The sequence below is a fragment of the Elgaria multicarinata genome, chromosome 2, assembly GCF_023053635.1.
Source record: "Elgaria multicarinata webbii isolate HBS135686 ecotype San Diego chromosome 2, rElgMul1.1.pri, whole genome shotgun sequence".
NCBI lineage: Eukaryota > Metazoa > Chordata > Lepidosauria > Squamata > Anguidae > Elgaria > Elgaria multicarinata.
In genome coordinates this window covers 10,446,338-10,473,246 of record NC_086172.1, presented here as the reverse complement: position 1 = coordinate 10,473,246, position 26,909 = coordinate 10,446,338, and the positions used below count along the sequence as shown (strand labels likewise).

General features: G+C 42.5%; 1 protein-coding gene across 2 annotated transcripts in view; it reads right to left on the bottom strand.

Moving 5' to 3' along the window:
- MEIS1 (Meis homeobox 1) overlaps window positions 1-26,909 on the bottom strand; it is a 196,323-nt gene that overhangs the window by 34,670 nt on the left and 134,744 nt on the right. For both annotated transcript variants that reach the window (XM_063115999.1, XM_063116000.1), the window contains exon 9: window positions 10,549-10,625. In XM_063115999.1, coding sequence (XP_062972069.1) covers window positions 10,549-10,625 — 77 coding nt within the window. The remainder of the gene's footprint in view (window positions 1-10,548; window positions 10,626-26,909) is intronic.

Here is a 26,909-nt window from a genome sequence, read left to right as displayed (position 1 = left end):
AATATATATAATAAATAAAGTGGTAATAGGGAGAGTGGAGTTTAGCCGTTATGATGCTAAATTTAAACTAGCCTGAGCAAAAAGCTGATACTATTTCTAGACACAATTACAAAGTGGTTTCTTTCACTAACCCTTCCGAACCAAGAGGAGCAATATTGGGACAAGGTTGATAGACAGCATGTTCTTTTGGTATCTCTTCCACATGAAAAAACCTGCCTGAACGTCAAACCCAATGAGTGGCTGAGACCATTATGTCTGCCTGCCCCACCCTCAGCTTGGAAGAATATTATTAATGCCTTTTGAACATGCTCTGGGCTAGCCTGTGAAAAAAACACCCAATGCAGGGAGGCGGTTGCCCCTTTGGGTTGTTTCATGGGTGCCATTCCTTTTGTCTGCCTAAGAGGACAGTGTGGCACAGATCTGAAACCACAAGGCCTGCTGCTTTATTTATTTATTTATTTCATTTCTATACCGCCCAATAGCCGAAGCTCTCTGGGCGGTTCACAAAAATGAAAACCATAATAAAACAACCAACAGTCTAAAAGCACAAATACAAAATTCCGTATAAAAAGCACAACCAGGATAAAACCACGCATCAGAAATTGATATAAGATTAAAATACAGAATTAGAACAGTAAAATTTAAATTTAAGTTAAAATTAAGTGTTAAAATACTGAGAGAATAAAAAGGTCTTCAGTTGGTGATGGAAGGAGTACAGAGTAGGTGCCAGGCGGACCTCTCTGGGGAGCTCATTCCACAACCGGGGTGCCACAGCAGAGAAGGCCCTCCTCCTAGTAGCCACCTGCCTCACTTCCTTTGGCAGGGGCCCATGGAGAAGGACCCCTGTGGATGATCTTAAGGTCTGGGCAGGTACATATGGGAGGAGGCGTTCCTTCAAATAACCTGGCCCCAAACCCTTTAGGGCTTTGAATGTTAATACCAGCACTTTGAATTGGGCCCGGACCTGGACTGGCAGCCAATGAAGTTGTAAAAGGACTGGTTTAGACTCCCATGCTTGGGCAGAACAAAAAAATTCATGAAAATCTCCAATTCATGTACTACCAAGCCTCCTTTACATCCAGAAGTTTATCTGGTAGGAAAGGATTTGCTGCTTCTCACTTTCTCGAGGTAATCCCCAGCGCTGATTTCCTCTTTCCTGGCCATTACTTGTCTACATGCACATATCCCAAAGCAGGCCCACCCCACTGGCAGATCATCTCTCAAATGTCACTCAATCCCTACCAAAACACCATTAGGTAGGATAAAACAGAATAATTACTCTTATGGACTGTCACACTCTGAACTTCTTAAGAAGCTCATTAAACACCAGAGTGACCCTGACTCTTTCCCTGAGGCCTTGCTAGACCACGGGTTAGCGCAGTGCGAGGCCCGTGCTCGTCCCTGTGCATCCAAATGACGCACAGGGGATCCCGGTCTCAGCCAGGGGTCGAGCCGCCCTGGCACTGCGCTAACCAAAACCGCCTGTAGTGCGGTTCTTCCCGCGGTCCCAGCCTCAGGTCAGGCTGAGGCCAGGACTGCGTGTGTGTGGACTGGTCCGCCACTTTCCCCGGCTATCGCACTTACGCATGAGTAGCTGGGAAAAGCGGCGGACGGGCCGCAGCACTGTCACCGCCGCCGAGTCCCCAGCATGTGATGGCCGGCACTGCCATGTCGCCGGCCTGTGTTGGCCTCCACCACCGAGTCCCCGGCCGGGGGACATGGCAGCACTGGCCATCACAGGCTGGGGACTTGGCGGCAGAGGCCAACACAGGCTGGGGACATGGGGAGGGCAGGAAACGGAGGCCGGGGACATCGGGGGGGAATTGCGAGCGGGGGACTGGACATGGTTGGGGGAAGGAGAAGGGGGCCGGAGGATCGGACATAGTGGGGGGGCGGGGGCGGAGAAGGGGGCTGAAGGATCGGACATCGCTGGGGGGCGGAGAATGGGGCCGGGGGATCGGACATCATGGGGGGGGGCGGGGGGAAGAGAACGAGGCCAGGGAGGGGAGAAGGAGACTTTAAAAAACAAAACAAAAAACCCTACTTACTTGTCCTGGCTCCTGCGCTGCTGCTGCCTCTTTAAAAATAAAAAAAATGGTGGCCGCGACGGCTCTCCTCCAGAGCTCGTCGCAGCTCCCATCTGAATAAGGGCGAGATCTCGTGTTATTCCTAAGGCAAGATCTCCCCTCCTCTCCTCCGGATTATCACACAGGTCTAGCAAGGCCTTGAGTGTACTAGCTAATTAGACTGCTCAGTATTTATACTGAATTCAATAGGATGGACTTCTGAGTAAACATACTTAGGGCTCATCTACACCAAGCAGGATATTCCACTATGAAAGCGGCACGAAAGCAGCATATAAGAGGCAGGAGCCACACTGCTGCTTTATAGCGGTATTGAAGTGCACTGACAACTGCTGGGGCCCATTGACACATACCCACATACCGCTTTCATACCACTTTCATAGTGTTATATAGTGTCATGGGCCCCAACAATTGTCAGTGCACTTCAGTGCCACTATAAAGCAGTAGTGTAGATCCTGCAGGGCACTTCAATACCGCTATAAAGCAGCAGTGTGGCTCCTGCCTTTTATATACCGCTTTCATACCGGTTTCATAGTGGAATATCCTACTTGGTGTAGATGAGCCCTTAGAATCAGGCAACGATTCACATGTTCAGAAATAGAATCTGACGTGATAAGAGCATACAAAAAGCCATTCTATCAAGCCCAGCATTCCAGTTTCTACAGTTATGCATCTGGAAGAAGTCTGCAGGTAGGATAGACAGGCAACAATACCCTCCTCGCACCTGTGTTCCCCAGCAACTGGTATTCAGTGGCCTGCGGCCTCTGCTTCTGGTGGTACCATATCTACAGCATGACTTGTAGCCACTGATAGCCTTATTGCCCGTGATTCACAAGGCATCTGAACTTCAAAATTTCCACTTAAGCTGCTCAGCCTCATTAAATTTAATTACAATAAGCAATTAAGTGGAAATATTCTGTCTTAATTGCTCATGGTGTGTGCCCTATTGCTATGATCCCCAAATTATTTTTTCTACTGCAGCTACCACTGCTCACAGTGGAAGGTTCTTCTTCCATCAGGGAGGACAGAATTAAATTTTAACCTCACAATAGTCCTCTGAGGTAGGGCTAGGCTATGATTTCCCCAGGTTTGCTAGCCAGTGACCTTTACTGATAAGTGAGCACTTGACCTTGACTTTGCCAGGTCCAAGCCCTATACTCTAGCCACTATTTATTTATTTATTTATTTATTACATTTTTATACCGCCCAATAGCTGAAGCTTTTATACTACATTATATACTACATTATATTTGTTCTCAACAGCACTATGCTTTAAGGCTGGGGTGGGCAAATAGAAGATTCCCAGATGTTTTGGACTTCAACTCAAAGACTACCCCCTGCTGGGTCTCTAGGAGTCCAAATTTCTCCTCCTCTCATTCCAGTTAGTACCATATGCTTCTGAGAAAGCTCACATTAACCAAATCCAGGGGAAAATGTGTGGTGGCTCTAAACCACTACAGTCTGGTCTTATATGGCTTTCATTGGATTTGTGTTATTATTTTCAGGTTACAGTGTTCACAGTGTTTTATCTTTTTGCACATCATAAATACTTGGTAGAATGGAGAGTCACAAACCTATCTCTAGATATAATATTATATCTCTAGGTATAATATTAAAATATTCCACTACTTAAAAAAGATCAGGGCATTCAGTACTCTTGGTTTAGGCAGCCTCGATCAAAACCAATGCAAGTTTGTACGCCCAGGGAAGAAAGCGACAAGGGTGTTTTTCAGAAAATTAAACTATACAAGTAACTTTTTATCTTAGAGGCATCTGAAACAAGCAATGCATTTTTTAAAAGCCTCCCGCTTGCAGAAGAGCCGCAAAATCCAGCATTCCTGGTTTATTTCGAGTATCATGCTACCAGGACATGAGTTTTTGTTTTTCATGAACATTTCACGTATTCCCACATGCTGTGTTGCTGCCAATAATTCATGACTGATCCGCACCCAGGCTGCCCTTCAGCATTTCATTTAATCTATGCAACCGTGATTTACAATGACTCATCATTAATACAGAAATGTACATGTGTGTTAACAAGTTTCGAAAGATCTAAAAACGAAGAGAATTTTTTTCAGAGTGGCAGTCGATTGACCTATGAGCCAACTGAATAAAGGGGATGTAAACAAAGAGTGATGGGATAGGTTACCTTTCCCTTGTAACAAACAAGTTTAGGAATAATAATAAAGTTACTGAATAGTTAAGAAATATTTACATACATTTCATTTGTATAGTCTCTAGTTTGAAAAATAATACTTTCCCACTAAATTTAGTAGTTTAGGGGGGAATCCGCACGTCGTTCTGAGATCGCTTCTAAGCGACCCCAGTGCGGCGTGAAAGCGAGCGTGTAACTTGCCTTTTGAAGGGCCGACGAAGAGACGTCCTTCCCGCCGCCGCTGCTGCTGCCACCGCCACCCGCAGACCTCCTCGCCGACCGGCGAGGAGAGCTCGGCTGAAGAAGGCGGGGTTGAGAGCGGAAGAAGCTCTCCACCCCGCCTTCTTCCCCCGAGCTTTCCGTCCCAGCCAGCGAGGAGGGAGTTGGGTGGCGGCGGCTGGAAGGAAGTCTCTTCGTCGGCTCTTCAAAAGGCAAGTTGCACGCTCGCTTTCATGCCGCACTGGGGTCGCTTAGAAGCGATCTCAGAACGACGTGCGGATTCCCCCTCAATCAAAAGTGTCCTCAGAAGTGCAGTGAAAGCAGGCCCAGTTGACAGACCTGGGGAGCAACTGTGTGTTGTCAGACCCTCGTCCACCCAACACCAGTGCAGGCAGTTGCTGAGCCTCGGTAAAAATACTCCCACATTGCCCACAGCCACTGAGCTAGGAGGCAAGGACACTTGCCAAAACATCTGAACAGGACGGGAGCCGCATCTGGAGTTTTACAGAGCCTCCAGGCTGTGAACATAAGAATGTAAGAAGAGGTGTGTTGGATCGAACCAAACGCCTCTCTAGCCCAGTATTCTGTACACACACTAGGCCAATTTGATGCCTATGGGAAGCCCACAATGGGATACAAATGCAGTAACACCCTTCAGTTCATGTTCCACAGGAACTGGTATACCGAGGCATACTGTCTTTGATACGGAAGGTGACATATCTCCATTATGACTGGTAGCCATTGCTAGCTTTATTTTCCATAAATTTGTCTAATCCCTCTTTAGCGCCATCACTAAGTACATCTTTTGGTACTGAATTCCATAGATCCGATCACAGTTACACTGAGGTTTGACAGACCTCAGTTGCTTGCCCCAGTTATGTAGGGTTGCATCAACACAACATAGCCACAGTTCTCTCCACACCTCTATTTAATTTGATTCATGATTTAATTTGTTTTTAGCTGTGTATGTTTATTGTTTTATATTTTGTGAACCGCCTAGAGAGCTCCGGCTATTGGGCGGTATAGAAATGTAATAAATAAATTAATAAATAATATATTGTATGATTTTATCTGTACGCTGCCCTGAGATCCTAGTGATATAGGGTGGGATACAGATGTTTTAAATAAATAATAAATAAATAAATATTTTATCCCCGGACTGTCAATATGGAGATAAGAGCAGGTGGCAATATTTATAAGTCTAAATTTGGTCACAGTCGCTGTACGTTTGTGACTCCTAGACTGAGAGCAAGTAAAATTCAAATCTCCCTTCAATGAGTGGGATTTGAGTCAATATCTCAATCTTCATTCCCTATTTGTAGAAAATAACACATTGCCTTCAGAGGACTGCGAGCAATATTTGTAAAATGTTTTATGTTACATATAAAAGGGGTCATATAAAAAAACTTTTGAACCACTGTGGTGGGACAATACGAAGTACATTCTAATTACAATTCCATTGAAAAAGGTATCAGAAGAACAAGTAGTAAAGCTGCCATGCACCCCAAATATATTTGTTTTTCTGTTTTCAATCTAATCTCTCTCCTCCCAAAACACATACACACATTATGAAAATTTGCATTGTGCTTCAAAGAGTTCAAAGAACTTCACACCCATTGTTTCTTAATCCTCCCAACACTCTGTAAGATAGGTCAGTATTATTATTCCCGTATTGAAGATGGGAAGCTAAAGCTGAGAGGCAATGGATTTCCTAAGGCCACCTTAATGTATTATTGTCAGAGGGAACATCATACCCTGGGACAATTTGCAACTAAAGACGCATAGATACATCTGCAAATCTCTCAATCTCTCTCTCTCTCTGTCTGGCCGTAGCTAGACCTAAGGTTTATCCCAGGATCATCCCGGGTTCGTCCCTGCCTGAGCACTGGATGCCCTGTGTGGCACTTAGATGAACAGGTTTGACCCCAGGACAATCCTGGGATAAATCTTAGGTCTAGCTACGGTCTCTGTCTCTCCCTCTCCCTCCCTCTCTCTCCCTCTCTCTCTCACACACACACACTTTTATTCATGAAGTGATATACCTGTATCTGCTTCTTCTAGAACAGTGATGGTCAACATCATAAGCCTGGGAGTGGGAGTTTAAGATGCTTGAGGGCTGGCTGTAGTCTGAGGAAATCTGCTCCCCTACACACACACACACACACACACACACACACTCTTTAAGAGGCTGGAACTCACTAAGAGGTAGATAGGCCAGTATACCCAGACTTGAGAAGGAGGTTGCTGCTGCTGTAGAAAACGAAGTGGCTTCCCCAGTACGGGCCCATAAGTGGGTTGCCCAGAACCATAGCACAGAATCCCCAGGCCAAAATAGTCTCAGGGGCCAGATGCATTAGACACGCTGCCAGTTGGCCCATCCCTGTTCAGAAACATCCTGTGTTCATTAAAAATACAGAAATGTCCTTACGAAGCTATCCTAAACCACATCTTTTCGCCGTAGGATATTACATGTTAGTCATACCCACCATTCATAATTGTTGATAAAATAGTATTATCTATGTTTACAATCTATCCTCACAGGCTAGAATCATTCACAAGCTCCACCTTGCAAGGTTTTAATGTGAGAGTTCTAATAAAAGCTGATATGAGTGAAGAAAAGCAGAGGATATATTATTTCTAGCCCACCGTACGCCAAACAGTCTCTGCCTAGAACAAGAGACTTCAACTATTTAAACAGGGAAGGAGCAACATAAGAATGGTGCAGTCTCTAACAGAAACTATGGCTTTGCATTACTTCACCATCTAAACCCCTCCTGTAACCAATGTGCCTTGTGTGTCTTCTTGACTCATTTGAAATTCTAATGAACTCAAACACTTTTGCTCTTCCCTTTCCCATTCTCTTCCTTTTAAATTTTTATGACTGTTAAATTTTATTTATTTATGGTAGTTATATCCCACCCTTAAAAAAAAACCAAAAACTTCCCCAGGGTGGCAAAACAACAGAGCAAAAATATTGAAATAAGTGCACCATGTACATTGATGGTGCTATATAAATAAATAATAATAACTAAAACAGCAGCAAAATGCATGGGAACAAAACAAAAAAACAACCCAGCAGCAAAATGCAAAGAGGATTTTTTTTAAAAAAAACACACAACAACCATAAAAACCAAACCAATATAGAAACTTGGGGCATGTCTACACCTGCCTTTTCCCCCGGGATCATCCCTGTACATCCAAATGACACACAGGGGATCCCAGGAGCAGGCAGGGATGATCCCTCCCATTTGCCTGGGATAATCCTTAGGTGTAGAAAGGGCCTTAGCTGTTTCCACTTTAACACAAAGAAGTGCCATTTCTAAAGGTCTGATTCATCTGCACTTAAGTGTCCTTTGCCTGTAGAAGGGCTGTTTCTGATCAAGCGGTGGACTGTTGCATGAGAAAAGTGAAACTAAATCCAAAGATGTTCCTCTTCTCATGGAAGACCTTCTGCAAGCAACAGCATGTGAACTGCTGTAGAAGCTACCACTACATCACAAACATTTGCACAAACCCTTTCAGAACCATGTATGGAACAGTACTGGCAGCTATTTCCCATCTGCTCACGGTTCTTTCGATAATCTCTTATCTCAACTTGTTCCGTAAAATAGGTATGGGCAACTTGTGGCCCTTCACAAGTTTTGGCCTACAACACCCATGATCACCCCCACCATTGGCTATGCTGGCTAGGGTTGATGGCAATTGAAGGCCAAAGCATTGTTGCAGAGTTTAAATATCCTCAAGTCATTCATATTGTAGTTACATTTACTACAGGTCCTGATCCAGCCCAAGTTGCTCTATTAACTTCTTCTGATTTCAGTGAAAGAATGTAGGCATGTAACTAGACGCCCCATTTAAATAAATGAGAAGTAAAAGTGGCTTAATCTTGTCCGGATTGGGCTCTACTGGGAGGAAAGTAGAGCAATCAAAGTTCTTATAGTATCAGTAGGTACACACAGACTATCGGAATGTCTACACCATGCCTTATCCCGGGGATCGTCCCGGGATCATCCCTGTGCATCCATATGACACACAGGGGATCCCTGGGGCAGGGAGGGAAGATCCCTCCATTTCCCCAGGATAACCGGGATGGCTTTTAGCCCAATTTTTCCCGCAGTCTCAGGATCATCCCAAGACTGCGGGAGGTGTGGGTGGCCATCCCGGCTCCTCATGAGTAAACACAAGGAGCTGGGAACCAGGCACAGGGCACCTCGGAGATGGGGAGCAGGGTCGGGCCTTTTTTCCCCTTTAACTTACTTTTTAGCTGGAGCGCAGGTGCGCTCCAGCTCCTTTTCTTTTTTAAAAAATGGCGGGTGCAACATCCTCCTTTTTCCCTGGACGTCGTGCGCCACGTGTGAACGCAGGGGGAGGATCTCGCAATCAGCATATCACGAGATCCTCCCCCCTCCACTGGGAGGTGTAGACATGCCCTAAATTTTACAATTACTTTACAAACTGGGAATCTCAACATGCAGTATTCCCCTGTATGCTACTTTATAAGTAACACCAATACATATTTGCGAAATTACATAGCCGTCTTATGGATCAGATAGACCAAGACACAAAGACAAGCAAGTTATGGTAATAAATCTGCATCAAGTGGGCTTTTATATTCTGATGTCCCTATTAGTGATTAACATGTAATTTTTTTATTATTTGGGAATGGACTTTAAACACGGTGTTCAAAAATAAATATCTAGAAGCGCAATTCAACACACAAAGCATTCTGTGATTTCATTATTCAACGTATTTAAAAGGCTACAACAAATTGATCTCCCATGTCTGCTGTAAGGTCACAGAAATTGATAACCCTTACAAGCTATGATTATGCGAGCCCGTCTGTGTCTCACAGATAGTGCACTTTGTGAATTAATCCTCTGAAGGCAAATATATTGTAAGTAGCTTGTTATCTCCAAAGTACTAAATTGAAGAATACATGGGATTATATTGACAGAAATTACATTTTCTGTAATAGGGTTTAATATATCTGAAACCTCTCCCATCGGTCCCTAGTCACTCTAAATGAGAAAGGTTGGTTAATGCAGGTGCAATAAGGCATCAAAACCAAATTTATTCACTAAAATGGATTAGGCCATGTAATCAAAGCCTCAGCAATATTAATCTCTGACACTGACTGAATAAAAGAAAAAATACTTTTGTCTAGAAACTGGCCCTCTCCCATTTCTCTCCCCAGACCCACCCCATGGCTTTGAGCTTGCCTTGGCCGTTTTCTGGTTATTACTTCAAAGAGGATAAGGTTTCCACATCGTAAACACTAATCTAAAAATACTAGGACAATTAATTAGATACACTTAATTTTACACAGCATTAGATTTCAATATGCTCCAGTTATAAGCCTTGTTCTGGTATACTAAGGAAAAAGTGCATTTCACTGCAAGACCAAATGGCAATATATTAAATCATTTTTTAAAAATCTTATGGTGATTTTTTTGGCTAACTTAGGTGCCGTGTAATCGTAAACAGCTAAAGCTTAATATATATATTTTTAAGCAGCCTAGTTTCCGCCCTTCCTTAACCAAGGTTTTGGGCAGATTTGTTTCTGTGACTATTACTCCTTTTCTGTCTTTCTCAGCCACGGGTGTGTTCCATCTTGTGCATAGGCTTCTTAATTTACATTGACTTTAATGGGATTTAAGCCACCCGTGTGCTGGATTGCAGCAATTGTGAATAACTGTTTAATACAAATGAAGCTGGAAACTGAAATAATGACTATCAAAGAACTATAATAATGGTCAATTTATTTGTAATTTCCTTGCTGGTAAGAAATTGATTTCTTGAAGGATGGCCTAAAACAGATCCATTTGAGCCCAAGCACCACACAAATACTTCTATATTGAAATCTAACTATTTCCCATGCTATGGGAAAGCAAATATCCATAATTCTTCAGGAGTAAAATAACTAGTTCCCCTAGCTGAAAACATTCTCTAGGCTACGCTGGTTTTGCAGCCATAAACTAGCAAATAAAGTAGGCTACTGAAGGATGCATCGTCATAACGCAAATCATTAGCTGCTGGTTGCCGGAGGGTAGAATACTGATTGTGTATAAACACTAAAGTACAAATACTTACCAATTGTTCACTTGAAGTATTGTGAGCCCTGTGTCTTGTGCCAACTGCTTTTTCTGTTCTTCTGAAGGATAGGGATGCTGCAAAATACCAAAGTAAATGTGCATAAATACATATTAAATGTATATATAAAATAATAGTCTTACCAGCCATTTTTGTTGAATCATAAAAGTGCAGTATCTATAATTAAAGATGAAAATGCTGAGGTGTGTCACTCTCATAATTATTAATGGGCTACTACATCATATAATTAATGGCAGTAAAAGACAAGCCAATTATAATGATTAATGAAGTGTAGAAAGAGCTGCTTAGGATACAAGCAAGTACTTTGATACTGGGGGAAGTATGAGTTGTTGCAGTTGTACAAAGTTTTGACTCTTATTTGAGCGAATCATGCATGCTGTCGTTTTCTACAGATTGTAGAAAACAACACAAAACCTTTTTTTAATTATTATCAGCACATCTCTGTATTTCAATTTTATGCCAACAGCAAGCCTACATCTTACTATTATTCACTGTGCCTATGAATTTTCTTCTAGTGGAACAACCCAGCTACCAAGACCTGATCGAAATATCTGCATTTTATACACCTCATACAGAGTTCAACTGCTATCAAGTATAAACACAAAAAGCTAAATCAGAAATTCAACTTTTGCTGTTAGGATTTCAACCAAGTTTATGTATGCAGCTATTTAATCCTTTATTATTAAAAATATTGCTGAATTTAAAGTAAAATCAGTAGAACATCAGACAACACTATGAAACAATGCTATTTTAAAATAATCTATTCTGCCTTTTTTTAAAAAAGGAATAAACTCACTGTGACTTAAAATGTTATTTGTTTAATCTTAATTCAGAGAAGTCACATGATTTCAGTTCTAAGGAAATTTGCCAAAATTCAGTGTTTTCTCCACATCCCACCCCCCAAAGAAATTAAATTCATGATCCCATAAACATTTCAAATATTATTTGACTTAAAAATACACTGTCCAAGTACTTCTTTGATTTGCCATGACTGTGGTAATCACTGCAATGTGTACGCATGAATCACTAGTGTAGATCAGTGGTTCCCAATTGGTGGTCCGTGGACCCCAGGGAGTCCGCGTAACCCACCCAGGGGGTCCGTGGCACCATTCACCTATTAGCTCTGCAAGGTCTGCATTTTAATAAAAGAAAATACGCCGTCTCCCGCGCTCTGTTTGCTTCGACGGTAACATCATGCGCGAAAGCACCTGCCTGATTTAGCAACTAGCTTCAGAGATTACTTCCCTGCACCTAATCCTGAAAACTCATGGAGAAGGAACCCTTTTGAATGTGGTGATGTACAACTAACAACTCTATCTGTGGAAGAGCAAGATGCACTTGTTGACATGGCTTGTGATGGTTCATTGAAATCATTTTTCAAAGAATATAGACTGGACCAATTCTGGGTGAAGTTTTGTCCTGATTATAAGAAGTTAGGTGAAAAACCTTTGAAACATCTAGTTCCCTTTTGTTCTACATATCTTTGTGGAACAAACATTTTTGACATTTTGTTATATGAAGAACAAGCATAGAAATCGGTTCGATGTTGATCCAGGTTTGAGATTAAAAGTAAGAAATATTGAACCGAATGTGGAAGGGATTGTTCAGGACAAAAAGAGGCATGATTTCTCCCATCACATTTAGGTTTAGTAGCTGCTCAACAGGTCACAATTTTTTCATTTGTAAACTAGATGTTAGTAAAATTAAATTCGTCTTTATATTCCTAACTAAATCATTGTCATTTTTGCGTGGTAATATCACAAATATCACAAACTTTATGGCCTACTTTTTAGTATACCTAAAATCCTTTGTTTATTAGGGGCTACCCCTTATTTTCTCAAAAAAATTGCTTCGCACAGGTAACTACCACAGAGATAACAAATTTTTCAAAAGTAGGGGGTCCATGGCTTGGCATTTGAAAAACAAGGGGTCTGCAGTACTTAGCTAGTTGGGAACCACTGGTGTAGATGGTACATGATACTCCCCCCCCATATGCTCACATACCTGCAGGCCCAGCCAAGACATTTTGCTGCCCGAGGCAAAGAACAGGATGACATTCCCACCCCACTGGACTGGCATTGGAATCTTATTTCTACACTGGTGACAGAACAGCATCCTCCATTGCTAGCTTAAGGGATACAGGGCAGGCTGCATGGCATACACGGGTCTTGCCACTGTTCTGTGCACACACACACCCAAATATTTTCCACCTGAGGCAGCTGAATCACTCTGCCTAATGGCAAGACCAGCCCTTCATACTGGGAACACTTTGCATAGTGAGGGGTGTGGAGCTGAAAACAACAGTGTGAAGCCATCAGACTATAGAGCTACACAGAGCCAGCCACTCCAAAACACATGTGCTTAGTACATAACAGGCGTCAGCAGAAGATAGGGTCAGACCTTTGCTAGGCCCCAAAACTGCTGAGAGGCCCACTACCGCGTCCCACTAACCCCCTTCTCTGCTAATACACGCAAGCTGAGGAGGTGATTTCATGGCCACTTGTCTTTGACTTCAATATAAACTGTTAGCTGTCACTCCGAGTTTTGATAGGTCATTTAATAAAACGAAGATATACATTTGAGTTATATCCATCGATATTGTCAGTCCCCGCTGCCCCCGTACTAATTCGAGCTACAGTTGCCAAGTCATAGATAGTAGCTGCGCAGCAACGTAGCTCCAACGATATTAACTTTGTAAGGCAAACGGGCGCGCTTATCCCTCTAGGCCGGGGGTCAGCTGCAATTCCTTTCTAGCACCTGATTTGGAGATGTGCCAACACAGTTGGACTGCGTGATGTCTGAAATACCTAGGATTCTACACGTGTGAGCCGTTCCTCAGTCCCTCTTTTCTATCAGGTTCCCCCGTCTCTACCCACCTCTGTTCTATAAAACAGCGGGTAATGCTATCTGTTCCTAGTACAGCAGCAGTGTTAATCCATCCAGCTACATCAATGCAATGTTCCAAGATCACTTGCTAGGCTGGAGCAATGTCACATGTTGCGATGATACAAGAATGTGCCAGCGATTGCGTCTGTTCTGATCATATCTCTTAGAATTGGGCCTGTACTCTTTACCAATACACTAAGCAACCCTTCCATTGTTTTCAAATGCATACAGTTCATGTTAATAGATTTTATTTATTTAGAATTAGCTATTTATTGCCCTGATGTTCAAAGAACACTGTTTCTCTTTCTCTGACTTTACGTAACTGAGTAAGCTGTGCCTAATTCCATGCAGGAAGAAGAATTTTCAAGACCGCCTGAAGCTACTTGGATCGAGAATCCTGTCTCCATTAAGCAATTTTCAATTGCTCTGGACTTTTTACAAATCTACAAGAACAGATAAAATTAGCCACCAGAATAATACAGCTACTGTAAAAAAACAAAACACAGGCACAAAAACCAAGTACTTTAAAAGTATAAGAACAAAATTCTTTAAAGGCATGGCATGTTTATGGTCATCTGATCCTTCTCCCCCACACCCCATCCCGTCTGGTTATTGGCTTAGTGTACCATAAATGTTCAGTTTCATGAAAAACCTATAATTGCTATAATCACATGAAAGCCATTACTTCATGTAGATAATCTCTCTCAGCAAAAGTTCAGAATGAGGTTGGGTCTTTTTTCCCCTTTCCTTTCCTTTCTTAATGAATTGCAGTATCTTTTAAATACCTGAAACATTTTGGGTCTTTATTATAAGCTTCTTCTTTTTTGCAGGTAGTATGAATTTTACCTTATAGACTAAAAAAGCATCAGCAAAACCCTTGACAAAGAATCAACACGCCACAGGCTAGGCTGCTGTAAAAACATTCAAAGCCTTGTTGCATTCTCACCCACGGGGCTAGTAAGAGACATGCTACAGGCAAAAGCAGACATTGCATTGCAGCAAAGGGAAAGGAGAGAGCTCTGAGAACTGCCATTTAATAACAATAAAAAAAATAAGAAATTAATTCTGTGCTATTGCTGACAATTCCTTTTTAATCTAGCGATGACCAGAATGTTTTCACGGGATTATCCCTCTTTCTTCAACTGCTGCGGCTTCCACTTCTTTTTTAAGGGAACAAAAACTCTTTAAAATCAGTCAATTATTAACATAGCGCTGATTTCAGCTAAGAAGTATACTTATCACAAAGATCACTTTTGGGATATCAGAGGAGATTTGGCCACTGTTCGATAAACAGTGACTTGAGATCTTTACTTGTGTTGTGTACATTAGCCTCATACTGCTATCTCTTAAAAGCTTAATTATTTGCACACAATTGATCAAGATGGGAATTTGAGAAAGGATATACTCCAGCCTCTGGGAGAGCTGTAACACATTAGGAGAGCAAACAAAATTACCTTTAGATCTTACAATAAGAATTAACGATTAGGACCACATAAAGGGCAGAGCAGTAGCAAGCCAGCACTATTCTTTCTGGAGTGTTTTCCATTTGATCTGCATTAACACCTTCAAATGAGTGAAAGCCATAAAACAGTGATTATGTATGGTGACGCTTATGCTCCCTTCCTAGAATCAATCCAGTGCACATGTATAAATGCAGTTTACCTTTCATAGCTAGGTTCAAAGGGGGAAGGGAAGGAGCTCAGGTTGCAGGTGGGCAAAGGAGCAAATTCAAAACCACCAGGCTCACCGCAGAATTCTGACACCAGTTTGCACTACATCACGGCCACTGGCTGCTTATGAAGATTGCATTAGCAGCAATTTACTACCAACTACTACTACTACTACTACTACTACTACATTTAACGAATAACAAATACAGTTCTGTTTTCCTCACCCCCATGGTGATAAATCCAAGGTGCAAGTTGTTTGATATCATTACTGTATTTTAAAATGAATTAATTTTAAGATGTATGCAGTTTAGAATGTATTTTACATTTAAGGCAACTAAAAGCAAAACAACGCTACTCAATGGGGGGTAGGACTGGGGGAAGGGGTTCCAAGAGCAATGCAAACAAATAAATAATTGAAATAGTACTTTTTTAATGTATAGAATATTTTAATAAGATTCACACCTGCCCTTTTAGGCTCAGGATAGATAAAAACATATGAAAATGTAGTAAATATTATTAATGATGCTTAAACAGCATTCAAAGCAGTTCAGATACACAATCTTAGGGATATACTACCACAAACAACCCAGAGTTCACACCCAACAACAAACCACGAGTGGTCTTTGTGGATTGTTCGTGGTTAACAGACCATAGTTTATTAGCTGGGTTCACACAACATAACAACCCAAGATTGAACAACACTCCACGATTCAATGACAACCCATATTTATCCCATACTCTGGTTTCCCATGTTGTGTGAACAATTCCAGTGAGTTCCATGTCACAGGCAAAATTTGAATGGGGAGTTTTCCAGTGCCTAGAAAAAGAAGCCAATAATTTTCATCTCTAAATTCCTAAATAGTTGAACCTTACATTGGGTTGGATCTAGACTTAGGCCTTAGCGAGACCTAAGTTTTATCCTGGGATTGTCCCGGGGTCGTCCCTGCCTGCTTCCGGGATATCCTGTGTGTCATGTACATGAACAAGGATGACCTGGGACGATCCCGGGATAAACCTTAGGTCTAGCTAAGGCCCTAGTCATAAATAGAGTAGATCCAGTGAAATCAATGGAATTTAAGTTAGTCATGACTAAAACCTACTTATTTCAACGGGTTTATTCTAAGAATGACTAAGTCTGGATCCTACCCTATATCTTTTATGTCCCACCGCATCCCAACTCTATGTTCAACTTGATTTGGGGGGCGGGGTGAAGGGTGGTCAGTTAATGTTTCCCATTCTCTTAACTATGGTGAAGAGATCTAGACTGCTTTGTGCATTCCCACAGTCCTTCCCTCTGTCATCTCCTCTTTCCTCTATGAATTCAGCCATGTTCAGCATTAACCACAGTGTAATGTTACACCTACACCAACATTAAAGTTGGTCCACTTTGGGGGACTAATGAAATCTGAGGGATTCCAGAGGGTTGTGGTAGATTTTATGGCTTGCATGGGTGGTTCTAAAACTCCTGGTGGAGTTATTGTGTCTACATACTGAGTAATTTCTGCATTCCACAGAGCCCCAGGGCCACCCGTGGGGCTCTGTGGAATGCAGAAATTACTCAAGAGGTAGACACAATAATTCCCAAATGCCCTCTCCCACTGAGCAGAGCCCATTGACCTCCTTTGTATACATCTGAGTTGAGGGCAATGAAGCAGATTGAGGGATGGTTAGAATGCAAGCAGAGAAAGACTGGTAATGAGTCCTGTCGGACACATGTAAGTGCTGAGTATCAATCTTACATTATTGTAACAGTAATGGTGACAAAGAAGCCATTTCCCCCACCACAAATATATCTTCACAATGCCATCCAGCAGAGCTTTTCCTAGTGGTTCAGGGGATTCTGCAATCTGGCCTAGTAGGAGATGAGAAGGAAGCCTCGATAAATGTTTGCTAGAAACTTCAAAGATAAACTTGCTTTCCTCTCCCACAGTCTACCATGGTTAATGTAGGCCAACCAACAGAGGTGACTAGGACACCATCTGGTCCACTTTTGTTGGATGACTTTCAGTTATTAAGGCTTAAGGATATGGACAAAACACTTGGCCAACTCCAGCTAACTACCTGGATGCTTGACCCTTGCCTTGGCTTATTACATATTTATTTATTTATATATTATTTATTTATTACATTTTTATACCGCCCAATAGCCGAAGCTCTCTGGGCGGTTCACAAAAATTAAAACCACAATAAAACACCCAACAGGTTAAAAACACAATTACGAAATACAGTATAAAAAGCGCAACCAGGATAACATATAACATATCCAGATGGGTCTAGGAGGTAATAAATGCCTCTTTGAGAAAGGGGGCAGTCCCAGCTACCTTAAAAAATGCCTTGGACCGTGAAGATGTGAATAACTATCAGCCAGTGGCTGATAGACAGTAGCTGACAGAAATTATCGACATTTCTTTCCCTGGTTGGTCTCTAGCCAACTCGAAGCATCCTTGGATGAAGTTGATTTTCTCAGTACATTTCAATTTCAGGCATGATTGTGGGATGACCTTTGCCAGGAGAGACCGTGGAATCCTTGCAGAGAAGCTGCCCAAGTTGGGTGTTGGGATACTACTTTCCAGTAGTCCCATTTATACCTGAATGGCTGATTCTGGATAGCAGTGCAGGGGGATTTCTGCTCAACACCTCACCATTTATCTATGTGGGATCTCTGAGCAAAATCATCTGGAGATTTGGAGTGAGATGTCAATATGTGGTTGACACCAAACTGTAATTCTCTTTTTTCATCTAATGCAGTGAGGCAGTGGGAATGATAAATCAGTGCCTTGAAGCAGTAATAGGCTGGGTAAGGGCCAATAAACTGGAGCTCTGTCCAGAAAAGGAGGAACTATTAGTGATTTGTCTGCCCATGTAAGTGGTGTTCAGTCTATTATAGAGAAAACTGCACTTCCTCTGAAAAGCAGGGGTAGGCAACCTGTGCCCTCCTGATGTTTTGGCTATGTTGGCTAGGGCTGATGTCAGTTGTAGTCGAATACATCTGGTGGGCCACAATTTGCCCACACTTGCCTTGATCATTTTCATGGTCTGGATTATTCATTGATTCATCTTTGTGGCCCAGACTGATTTCTAGCGGTTGTGTTAACATATTCTCCCAAAGACATTTGGGCTTTGGTGAACCTCTAAAGGGAGGGAGATCCAGATGTCCCAATGCGTAGCTTACCCAAGACCTAAAGAACAGAGACAGCAAAGGATCTGCATTCCTTTTCTTCCTCCCTGCTCAGCTCCACTTGAATAGAAGGGAATGAGATGTGGTCTAGTGCAGTCATTCATCTCCGGAGTGCTAGCACAATTTGCTCTCCCTGCTCCCAACTCCCTGCCTCTCCCATTCTAAAGCAGGAGGTCCCACAACGTTCTGAATTTAGTAGTAACAGGATAAATCAAAGTGACAAAAAAGTGCAATTTTCTACTCTGTGCTCTTTTCCCAATTTACTACTATGATTTAAGGTGCATCCATCTGTATATAAAATGTATTTTTAAACAGGGTGTCCATTTTCTCTCCCCTCATTGCCCCCCACCCTTTAAGTATAGTCATAATGCAGCAATAGGTACAAATATAACAGGACTATGCCCAGAATAATACCTTAACAACACTATTTCTCCAAATGCAGTCCTTTCACAAAGTTTCCCAGCAAATGTGTATTCTAGCCCAATTATATATTCCGTTTCTTGGTAACAACATGCCAGTAACATTCCCAAGCCTAATAGATTATCCTATATAATAATACCACAGCATTATGGCTATAGAACATTTGCAACCCATTCTGTTGAGAAGTTAAAATTAGGTATCTTCCTTCAAATTCTAGGTTAATTATTCTTTATCACATAGACCTGCTTCTTGCCAAAGCTGAAAAAACAAAAACAAAAGGTAGCAGCAGGTTCCATGAATCAGCACTGCACGCTGCAATTTAAAAGGCTGGAAATAAGCCTTGAGACTGAGGGCTCATCTACACCAAGCAGGATATTCCACTATGAAAGCGGTATGAAAGTGGTATATGGTTGGTATGTGTCAATGGACCTCAACAGTTGTCAGTGCACTTCAATACCGCTATAAAGCAGCAGTGTGGCTCCTGCCTTTCATATACCACTTTCATACCGCTTTCATAGTGGAATATCCTGCTTGGTGTTGTTGAGCCCTGGAAAATGTCCCAAAAGAGGGTTCATCAAAGCAGTGTGCTTGGATGAATAGGGTGACAGACAGGACAATAAGCCTTTTTTTTAAAAAAATAAAAAACCACAGCTTGCCTTGCCAACGCTAAACTTATTTTATTCCTAGGGGCTGTCTATATGTCTTCTAAGTCCCGTGGTGGCTGGGAATCGGCGCTGCATCGGTTATATGATGCAGCTACTGATTCACAGCCACTGCGGGGTTTCCCCGCAAGACTGCATATTTAAAAAGTCGGGCACTTACCCTGACTTTGATCACTGAAATAAGGTCACCATGGCTGTTCTGCCATCTGACCTTGCTCTGGCGTCGAGGCAGGGGTGTTCCGGGGTGGATGGCGACCCCTGATTGGTCACCGGAAGCCCGGTGGAGGGCAAGGATGGGCCCAGCGAGCCAAATGGTCGCCTAAAAACCTGCACTGCCTCCAGCCGTCGGGATTACTGCTGAAACTGCGGGGTTTAGTGGGAAAGCAGTGGCAACGTGGCGCCATCATGGCAGGGCCCTAGAAGGTGGTCCCAAGATAAACTTCGATATCTAATAATGACATGTGATCCCAGTGACATCCCAAATAAGACTGTAACATATTCCTTATTAGAAAATGTTGTATTGAAAACTCCTGTTTTAATGCTGCTATACCCACAACATCGCATAGATTAACATAAACTAGCTGTTCATTTTAATCATTCATAAATTTAAAGCACACTATTTTATAAATCAACATAACTTTTACTTCTGCTTCATCAAAACTTTTTTTCCTATCAAGTAAAACTCATGATATAATTTTCATCATAGGGATTGCATCTGTAATATTTATATGATCAACATTATGTAGATCTATATGTTTGTAGTTTTTAAAAAATCATCATGCTATCTTGCCCTCTTTTCAACTTTATGAATTACTTTAACTGTTTCAGTGAAACCTTTTCTGTTTCCTGACTGCTTATTATCAAAGAGACACTTTGTGCCTTTCATTTGCATTACAAAAGCAGGGCACCGTGGTGCAGTCGAAGAACATAGCTTGAATTTATAGTAGTTGAGTCCTCGCGTCCCCACACATGCTGGAATCAAAAACAACAGCTAGGGAATCTGCATTGGAAAAGCAGCCAAAAATGTCTGGAACACCGTAAGTGAAGTCACAGGATTTCAGCCTGCTTTCTTAATTCTCAGTTGGCATGATTTGGAAGGAAAACTAAGAAAGAAAAGAGAGCTGAAACCACAGCCTGCTCCTCCTTTTTCCTATCCACACAAACCAGTTTATAGAAAGGTCTGTGAGATGGACTTTATATTCTGCTGTGATCCTGACGAGCGCCATGCAAATGAAAGAAAATCGGTTAAGAAGGCACAAGTTTAATTTTGTTCTCATATGAAAAAACAAACAAACACTGGTATATACTGGGAGAAGTTATAAGTTCCAATAATCCTTTTTGAAAAATACATAAAGATGTGTGTTATGCGGGCTGTTACGCATTTCTCTTCTCGTTTCTCCTTTAAACGGTTTTGTGTATGTGCTAAAAATCTACATTTTTTATATGTTTCTTCACACTTACGAACTTTTCTAGATGTTATGTTTTATTTATTTATGGAGTTTGTCTAGTGCTTTTTCATGCCAAAGAAACTGAAGTAGTTTACACAATTAAAACCAACAATTAAATAACCGTCAAATTTCACAGCAATGAATAGAACAAACCAACCACTACAACAACAATAGAAACAGGAGCAAATGACAAAATGCTATCAAAAGCAAGTTCCACAAAGCAATCATATCAGCAGGCAGATCAGTAAAAGGCCCAGCACATCACCAAGGGGGCAAACAAAACGAGCACTCATCCAATACCACAGACATTTCTATCGTTTATTTAATCTCCTGCCTTTTCACCATAAGTGATGCTCAAGGTGAGAATAATATAATACAGGTTAAAAACAACATCCTAATTGAAATGTAACATAAAAATAGATCCATAAAAACACAATTAAAAACACAGCAATAAAAAAGCAACACACAGCCAATTAACCCCTTCCCATATAGCCACATTTTAGGCAGGCACCTAAACACTGAGGCCATAGCTAGACCTAAGGTTTATCCCTGGATCGTCCAGGGGTCAAACCTGTTCATCTAGGTGACACACAAGGGGATCCAGCGCTCAGGCAGGGGCGAACCCTGGAGGATCCCAGGATAACCCTTAGGTCTAGCTGTGGCCTAGGTGACACACAGGGATCCAGTGCTCAGGCAGGGGCGAACCCTGGAGGATCCCAGGATAACCCTTAGGTCTAGCTGTGGCCTAGGTGACACACAGGGATCCAGTGCTCAGGCAGGGGCGAACCCTGGAGGATCCCAGGATAACCCTTAGGTCTAGCTGTGGCCTAGGTGACACACAGGGATCCAGTGCTCAGGCAGGGGCGAACCCTGGAGGATCCCAGGATAAACCTTAGGTCTAGCTGTGGCCTAGGTGCCACACAGGGGATCCAGTGCTCAGGCAGGGGCGAACCCTGGAGGATCCCAGGATAACCCTTAGGTCTAGCTGTGGCCTAGGTGACACACAGGGGATCCAGTGCTCAGGCAGGGGTGAACCCTGGAGGATCCCAGGATAACCCTTAGGTCTAGCTGTGGCCTAGGTGACACACAGGGGATCCAGTGCTCAGGCAGGGGCAAACCCTGGAGGATCCCAGGATAACCCTTAGGTCTAGCTGTGGCCTAGGTGACACAAGGGGGATCCAGTGCTCAGGCAGGGGCGAACCCTGGAGGATCCCAGGATAACCCTTAGGTCTAACTGTGGCCTAGGTGCCACACAGGGGATCCAGTGCTCAGGCAGGGGCGAACCCTGGAGGATCCCAGGATAACCCTTAGGTCTAGCTGTGGCCTAGGTGCCACACAGGGGATCCAGTGCTCAGGCAGGGGCGAACCCGGGAGGATCCCAGGATAAACCTTAGGTCTAGCTGTGGCCTCAGTATTGGGGCCAGGAAGGCCTCCTTGGTGAGGGCATTCCATGAAAGCTCCTGCTCCATGGCCAGTTCATCTCTCTTGCCCACACATACCCTGACACCATTAACAAACTGTGCTCCGCTTCTTACTTTCAATAGGCAAAGGAATAGAGTGATGATGAACTGGTATCTCCCTTGCTGAATGCCAGTCAAAACAAACGGATGTTCTGTCTTACGTATAAACGATATAAATAGGTTCCAATTAGCCACAGACATTTCTATCTTCCTTTTCATGCATGTCCCATAGCTCCGACATCTGTTTCCTGCTTTCCCCAATACATTTTGCCGGGGCTACCTGTTTTAATGAACTGTTTAACTTCTAAAAATGAGAAGATGTGAGTCTCAAGCTAATTTGGAAGGCCATTACGACTGGAAACTGGCTCTTTTGCATGTCCCACTCCAGTTTATGAATTGTGCCACGACTGTGTATGGTTTGTGTATTGTAGGGAGGTATCGTTCTTGAAAAACATACTTGCAGAGAACATCAGATGGAGCTGAAGATAGAAAGGTAAATGGGATCATGGGTGGACAAGTTGGAGGCCCATGAGTCGAACTGGAGGATGGAGCTTTTTTAGCATCACCTTTTTGGGAGATGGAAATATTTTTCCTTAGATTAAAAATAAAAATACAGTGGCTTAAGAAGTTATGGAATTATTGTGTCTTATAAACTACAGAAAATATTAAATATGCCATCTCATTCCTCTCGATATTTATTCTTTTCCTCTACATTTGAAATGACTAAAATACACTCTGGTTTTTATGGGCTTTATATTGCAAGGCAACGCTCTGTAGTTAACTATCCACGGTTGTATCGTAACATTCCTTGAGTGCTGCATTTGAAACCCTAAAGCCATTTTGAGCTGAACCTTACTTGAGTAGCTCCAACAATTTTCATGGGACTGCATTCCAATGAGAGTCCATCAAGTTGTGGGTCTTAATATAGAAACACATCATGTGTTAAAACTGATTTGTTCAACAAAAATCTAGTCACATAAATCTTGTTGCCTGAAGTCATATGACAACACATACACCAGTTCCGGGTAAGCGATCCATTAAATAAGTTGTGTGTTCCTAAGTAGGTTTGCTATCAATATTCTACCATTCTATGACACTGTTTTGACATACTTGTACAGGCTTGTCCCCTACAGAGAATATGTTGAACTATGGTACAGCGTGAGACATTTCACTGGAACTTGCCACCCTCCTCAATGTTATTTACTACAGAATGTATTGTAAGAAGTCAATAGAACACAGAAAGAGTTATGGCAATATCCTCTTGGATACCCCAAGTATTGTGGTGGTTAGGAAAAAGAAAGACCTGTTGAGGTAATTTAATCTATTCCCTAACTATTCATGCCCTAAAACAGACACCAACTTAGTCCAACTTCTATACTGGACTTCTGACAAGTAACCAATCAACTATTACGAACTATCTATTCTCTCTCTAATTGCTTTGCCACATATCAGACGTGTGTTTAACAAGCAGCTGAAGGCTCCTTAGCTATTTCCTGATGCCTTGCTTTCGACTCTCTTTCTTTCCTTTCTGCTAAATGTGTAAAGATTCTACTTTTCTGAAGCACTTGCCACTTGATAAGCCTTGATGTAGAACCAATCCTACATAGGAAAGGAAAGGAACCTCTCGTGCAAGCGCTGAGTCATTACTGACTCTTGGAGGGACGCCTGCTTTCGCTGACGTTTTCTTGGCAGGCCTTACAGCGGGGTGGTTTGCCGTTGCCTTCCCTGGCCATTATTAACTTTCCCCCAGCTAACTGGGTACTCATTTTACCGACCTCGGGAGGATGGAAGGCTGAGTCGACCCAAGCCAGCTGCCTGAAACCAGCTTCCGCTGGGATCGAACTCAGGCCATGGGGAGAGTTTCAGCTGCAGAAACTGCTGCTTTACTACTCTGCACCACCCGAGGCTACAATCCTAGATAAGGAAACAGTAATTTCTTCACATTATGACTATTGTCTCTGTAACACATGCATGTACATGGTGAGGCAGATGAGGGTATTTATCAGACAAGTAATCACACAGTGACATTTCTGTATGGTAAACATAAGGTGCAGACCACACCTTATGTGGTCCCAGGCATTTAATGGTACATGATGAAGCATCAGTGTTTTGGAACAAGTCTATTAGGAAAAACATTTTTTGTTTTTATATTAACTGTTTACATTGTTTTAATTTTCTATGTTAAAAATGTTTGACCATTTTTATTATGTTGTATTTTGTATATTTAGTAATTGCTGTAAACTGCCCAGAGATTGGTATAGAAATGGAGTGGTAAAGAAATGAAATGAAATCAATAAATAATGTGGCAGAACCGCTACTACCACTCCACAATCACATATGGCTCTGCTGTCCAGTAACAATTTCTTCATACTGCCCTGTGTTGATGACCAAACAAAAGTGAGAAGTGGGTCATATAAAGGAACCATGCTAAGAAGAAACGGTTTCATTTCTCATTGGTAGACAGCAGACATCTAACATTCTGTAGTTTGGGTTAGCTGCTAAGAACTTAGCAAAGTAAGTTTCCAGGATGGGGGGTTGTTAGATGCGTCCTGCCTCCTCAATGGAACAGCACACTAGGTATGTCTACACCAGGGGAGGGGAGGAATTTGAGATATGCTAATCGCAAGATCCTCCCCTTCAGGCAGTATTGGCCGCGCGACGCGCCTGTCGCGGTGGCCATTTTAAAAAAAACACACAAGAAGAGCTGGAGCGCACTCACGCTCCAGCGAAAATTAGCCTAAAACAAAACAAAAAAACCCGCTCCCGCTTCCCTCCCCCCCCGATGGGCACAGAGCGCCTGAAGAGCTCCTTGCCCAATGCCCGGTTCCTGGGTCCTCGTGTTTACTTGTGAGGGGCCGGGATGAAACCGGGACGGCTGCTCACACCTCCTGCGGTCTCGGGATGATCCCGAGACCACAGGAAAAATTGGGCTAAAAGCCGACCCGGTTATCCCGGGGGAATGGAGGGACCTTCCCTCCCTGCTCCCAGGATCCCCTGTACGTCATGTGGACGCACAGGAATGATCCCAGAGCGATCCCCGGGAAAGGGCATGGTGTAGACATGCCCCCTGTGATGCAAGTAAAATGCCCACTGAATGTCTTTACTGCCTGATCTGTTAAAAGTAGTTGACCACTTGTTTTTCGTTGTTCAGAACCATTATTGGATAACCAGGCAGGTGAGGGGAGGGAGAGGGGAGGAGATGAAGCCCAGGCCACTACTCATTATACCGGGGAGGAGAAGGAGATGTAGTGTTGCAATTGGATGGGCCAGGTAAAGGATAGGGGGATCAGATAGTTAGTTCCTCCTTCTGGTCATTCCTCCAATCCTGAGATGCCAGGGGGTTGGACTCGGCCTTGTAGGCCCCTTCCAACTCTGCTATTCTATGATTCTATGAGTTTCTCTGCAGCTAATACTAGATCGATCTGTAATACAACAGTGCTGTCCTACGGCTTAGTCTTGGTGATAAAGCCAATCTGGCTGAGAGAAGCAGGGCCCAGCAGGGTACTCAGTACAGTGCCAGCAAAGGGGGGGATAGTTGGAGAGATGGGGGTTGTTGTGATCCACGAAAATCCTAGCTTATCCAGCAGGTGCCTAGCTGGACAAACTATATTTACTGAGGGTTTGTATCTGGTATTGGGGACTAGGAATAGATTAGGGATTAATGCTGAGGCCTTAAGGTTAATGCTAACTATGGTTGGCTTTAAACCAGAATTTGAAATGGTGGGAAGAGAATGCACAAACCCATGGGTGCACTCTTCAACATTTCCTGATCTCTTAAACATGGTTTAGAGAGCACCCAGTCTAAGAGGTTATTTCCCCCCTGTTCTTAAAAAGGTTTTATAATTCTGCTGTATGCTACTAACATTCACTCAATTTAGGTTTGTCGATCTCATGAAGATGCTAGAAAACATTGCATCACTGAGATCTTCCTATTTTTATCTGAAACATACTGTATAAAGGTAATAAATGTTTCTGGATGAACAGGAAAGGAGAAAACGTAGTGGCCTACAAGGGGAAAAAGACATACGGATGACAATTGTGAGAGGGAGAGTTCCCCACTCAACTTTTTGGCTCTGGATGTACAGGTCCATAGTTCATGGAAATGCTAAAGAGGGCCAGGTTTCTCATTACGATTATAAGCAGTATCCTGTTACAAATTGGTTTGGTAGGAGAGGATTTATTATGCAATTGCTTTAATCCGAACAGTTTCACCCACTTATATGAATGATTATAATATATACGTAGGTCAGAAATGCAAGGCTGTTGAAAACGAGATGGGATCCTTTCAGTGGCTACAATTACGGTTATATCAGGCCCTTTTGCACAGAAGCCTGCTTTGCCTTTATCATTCATTTTCCTATGTTATGACTTGTGGTATATTTGGAAAACATTTAGCTACATAAACTTAAATATTTTGTTAACGCATTATAAAAGTAACTGAATCACATTTTATTAGGTTTTTTTTTAAAAAAAAAAAAAAACAGAAACATTTTGATCTCGGTTTTTTCTGATAATACAACCGAGTGACAGATTTTGCATTTCTGAAATTCAAGTGTTATGACATTTTACTTATCCAAGAAATCCAAGCGTTTTCAGATTAAGAGTATGTATCGAAA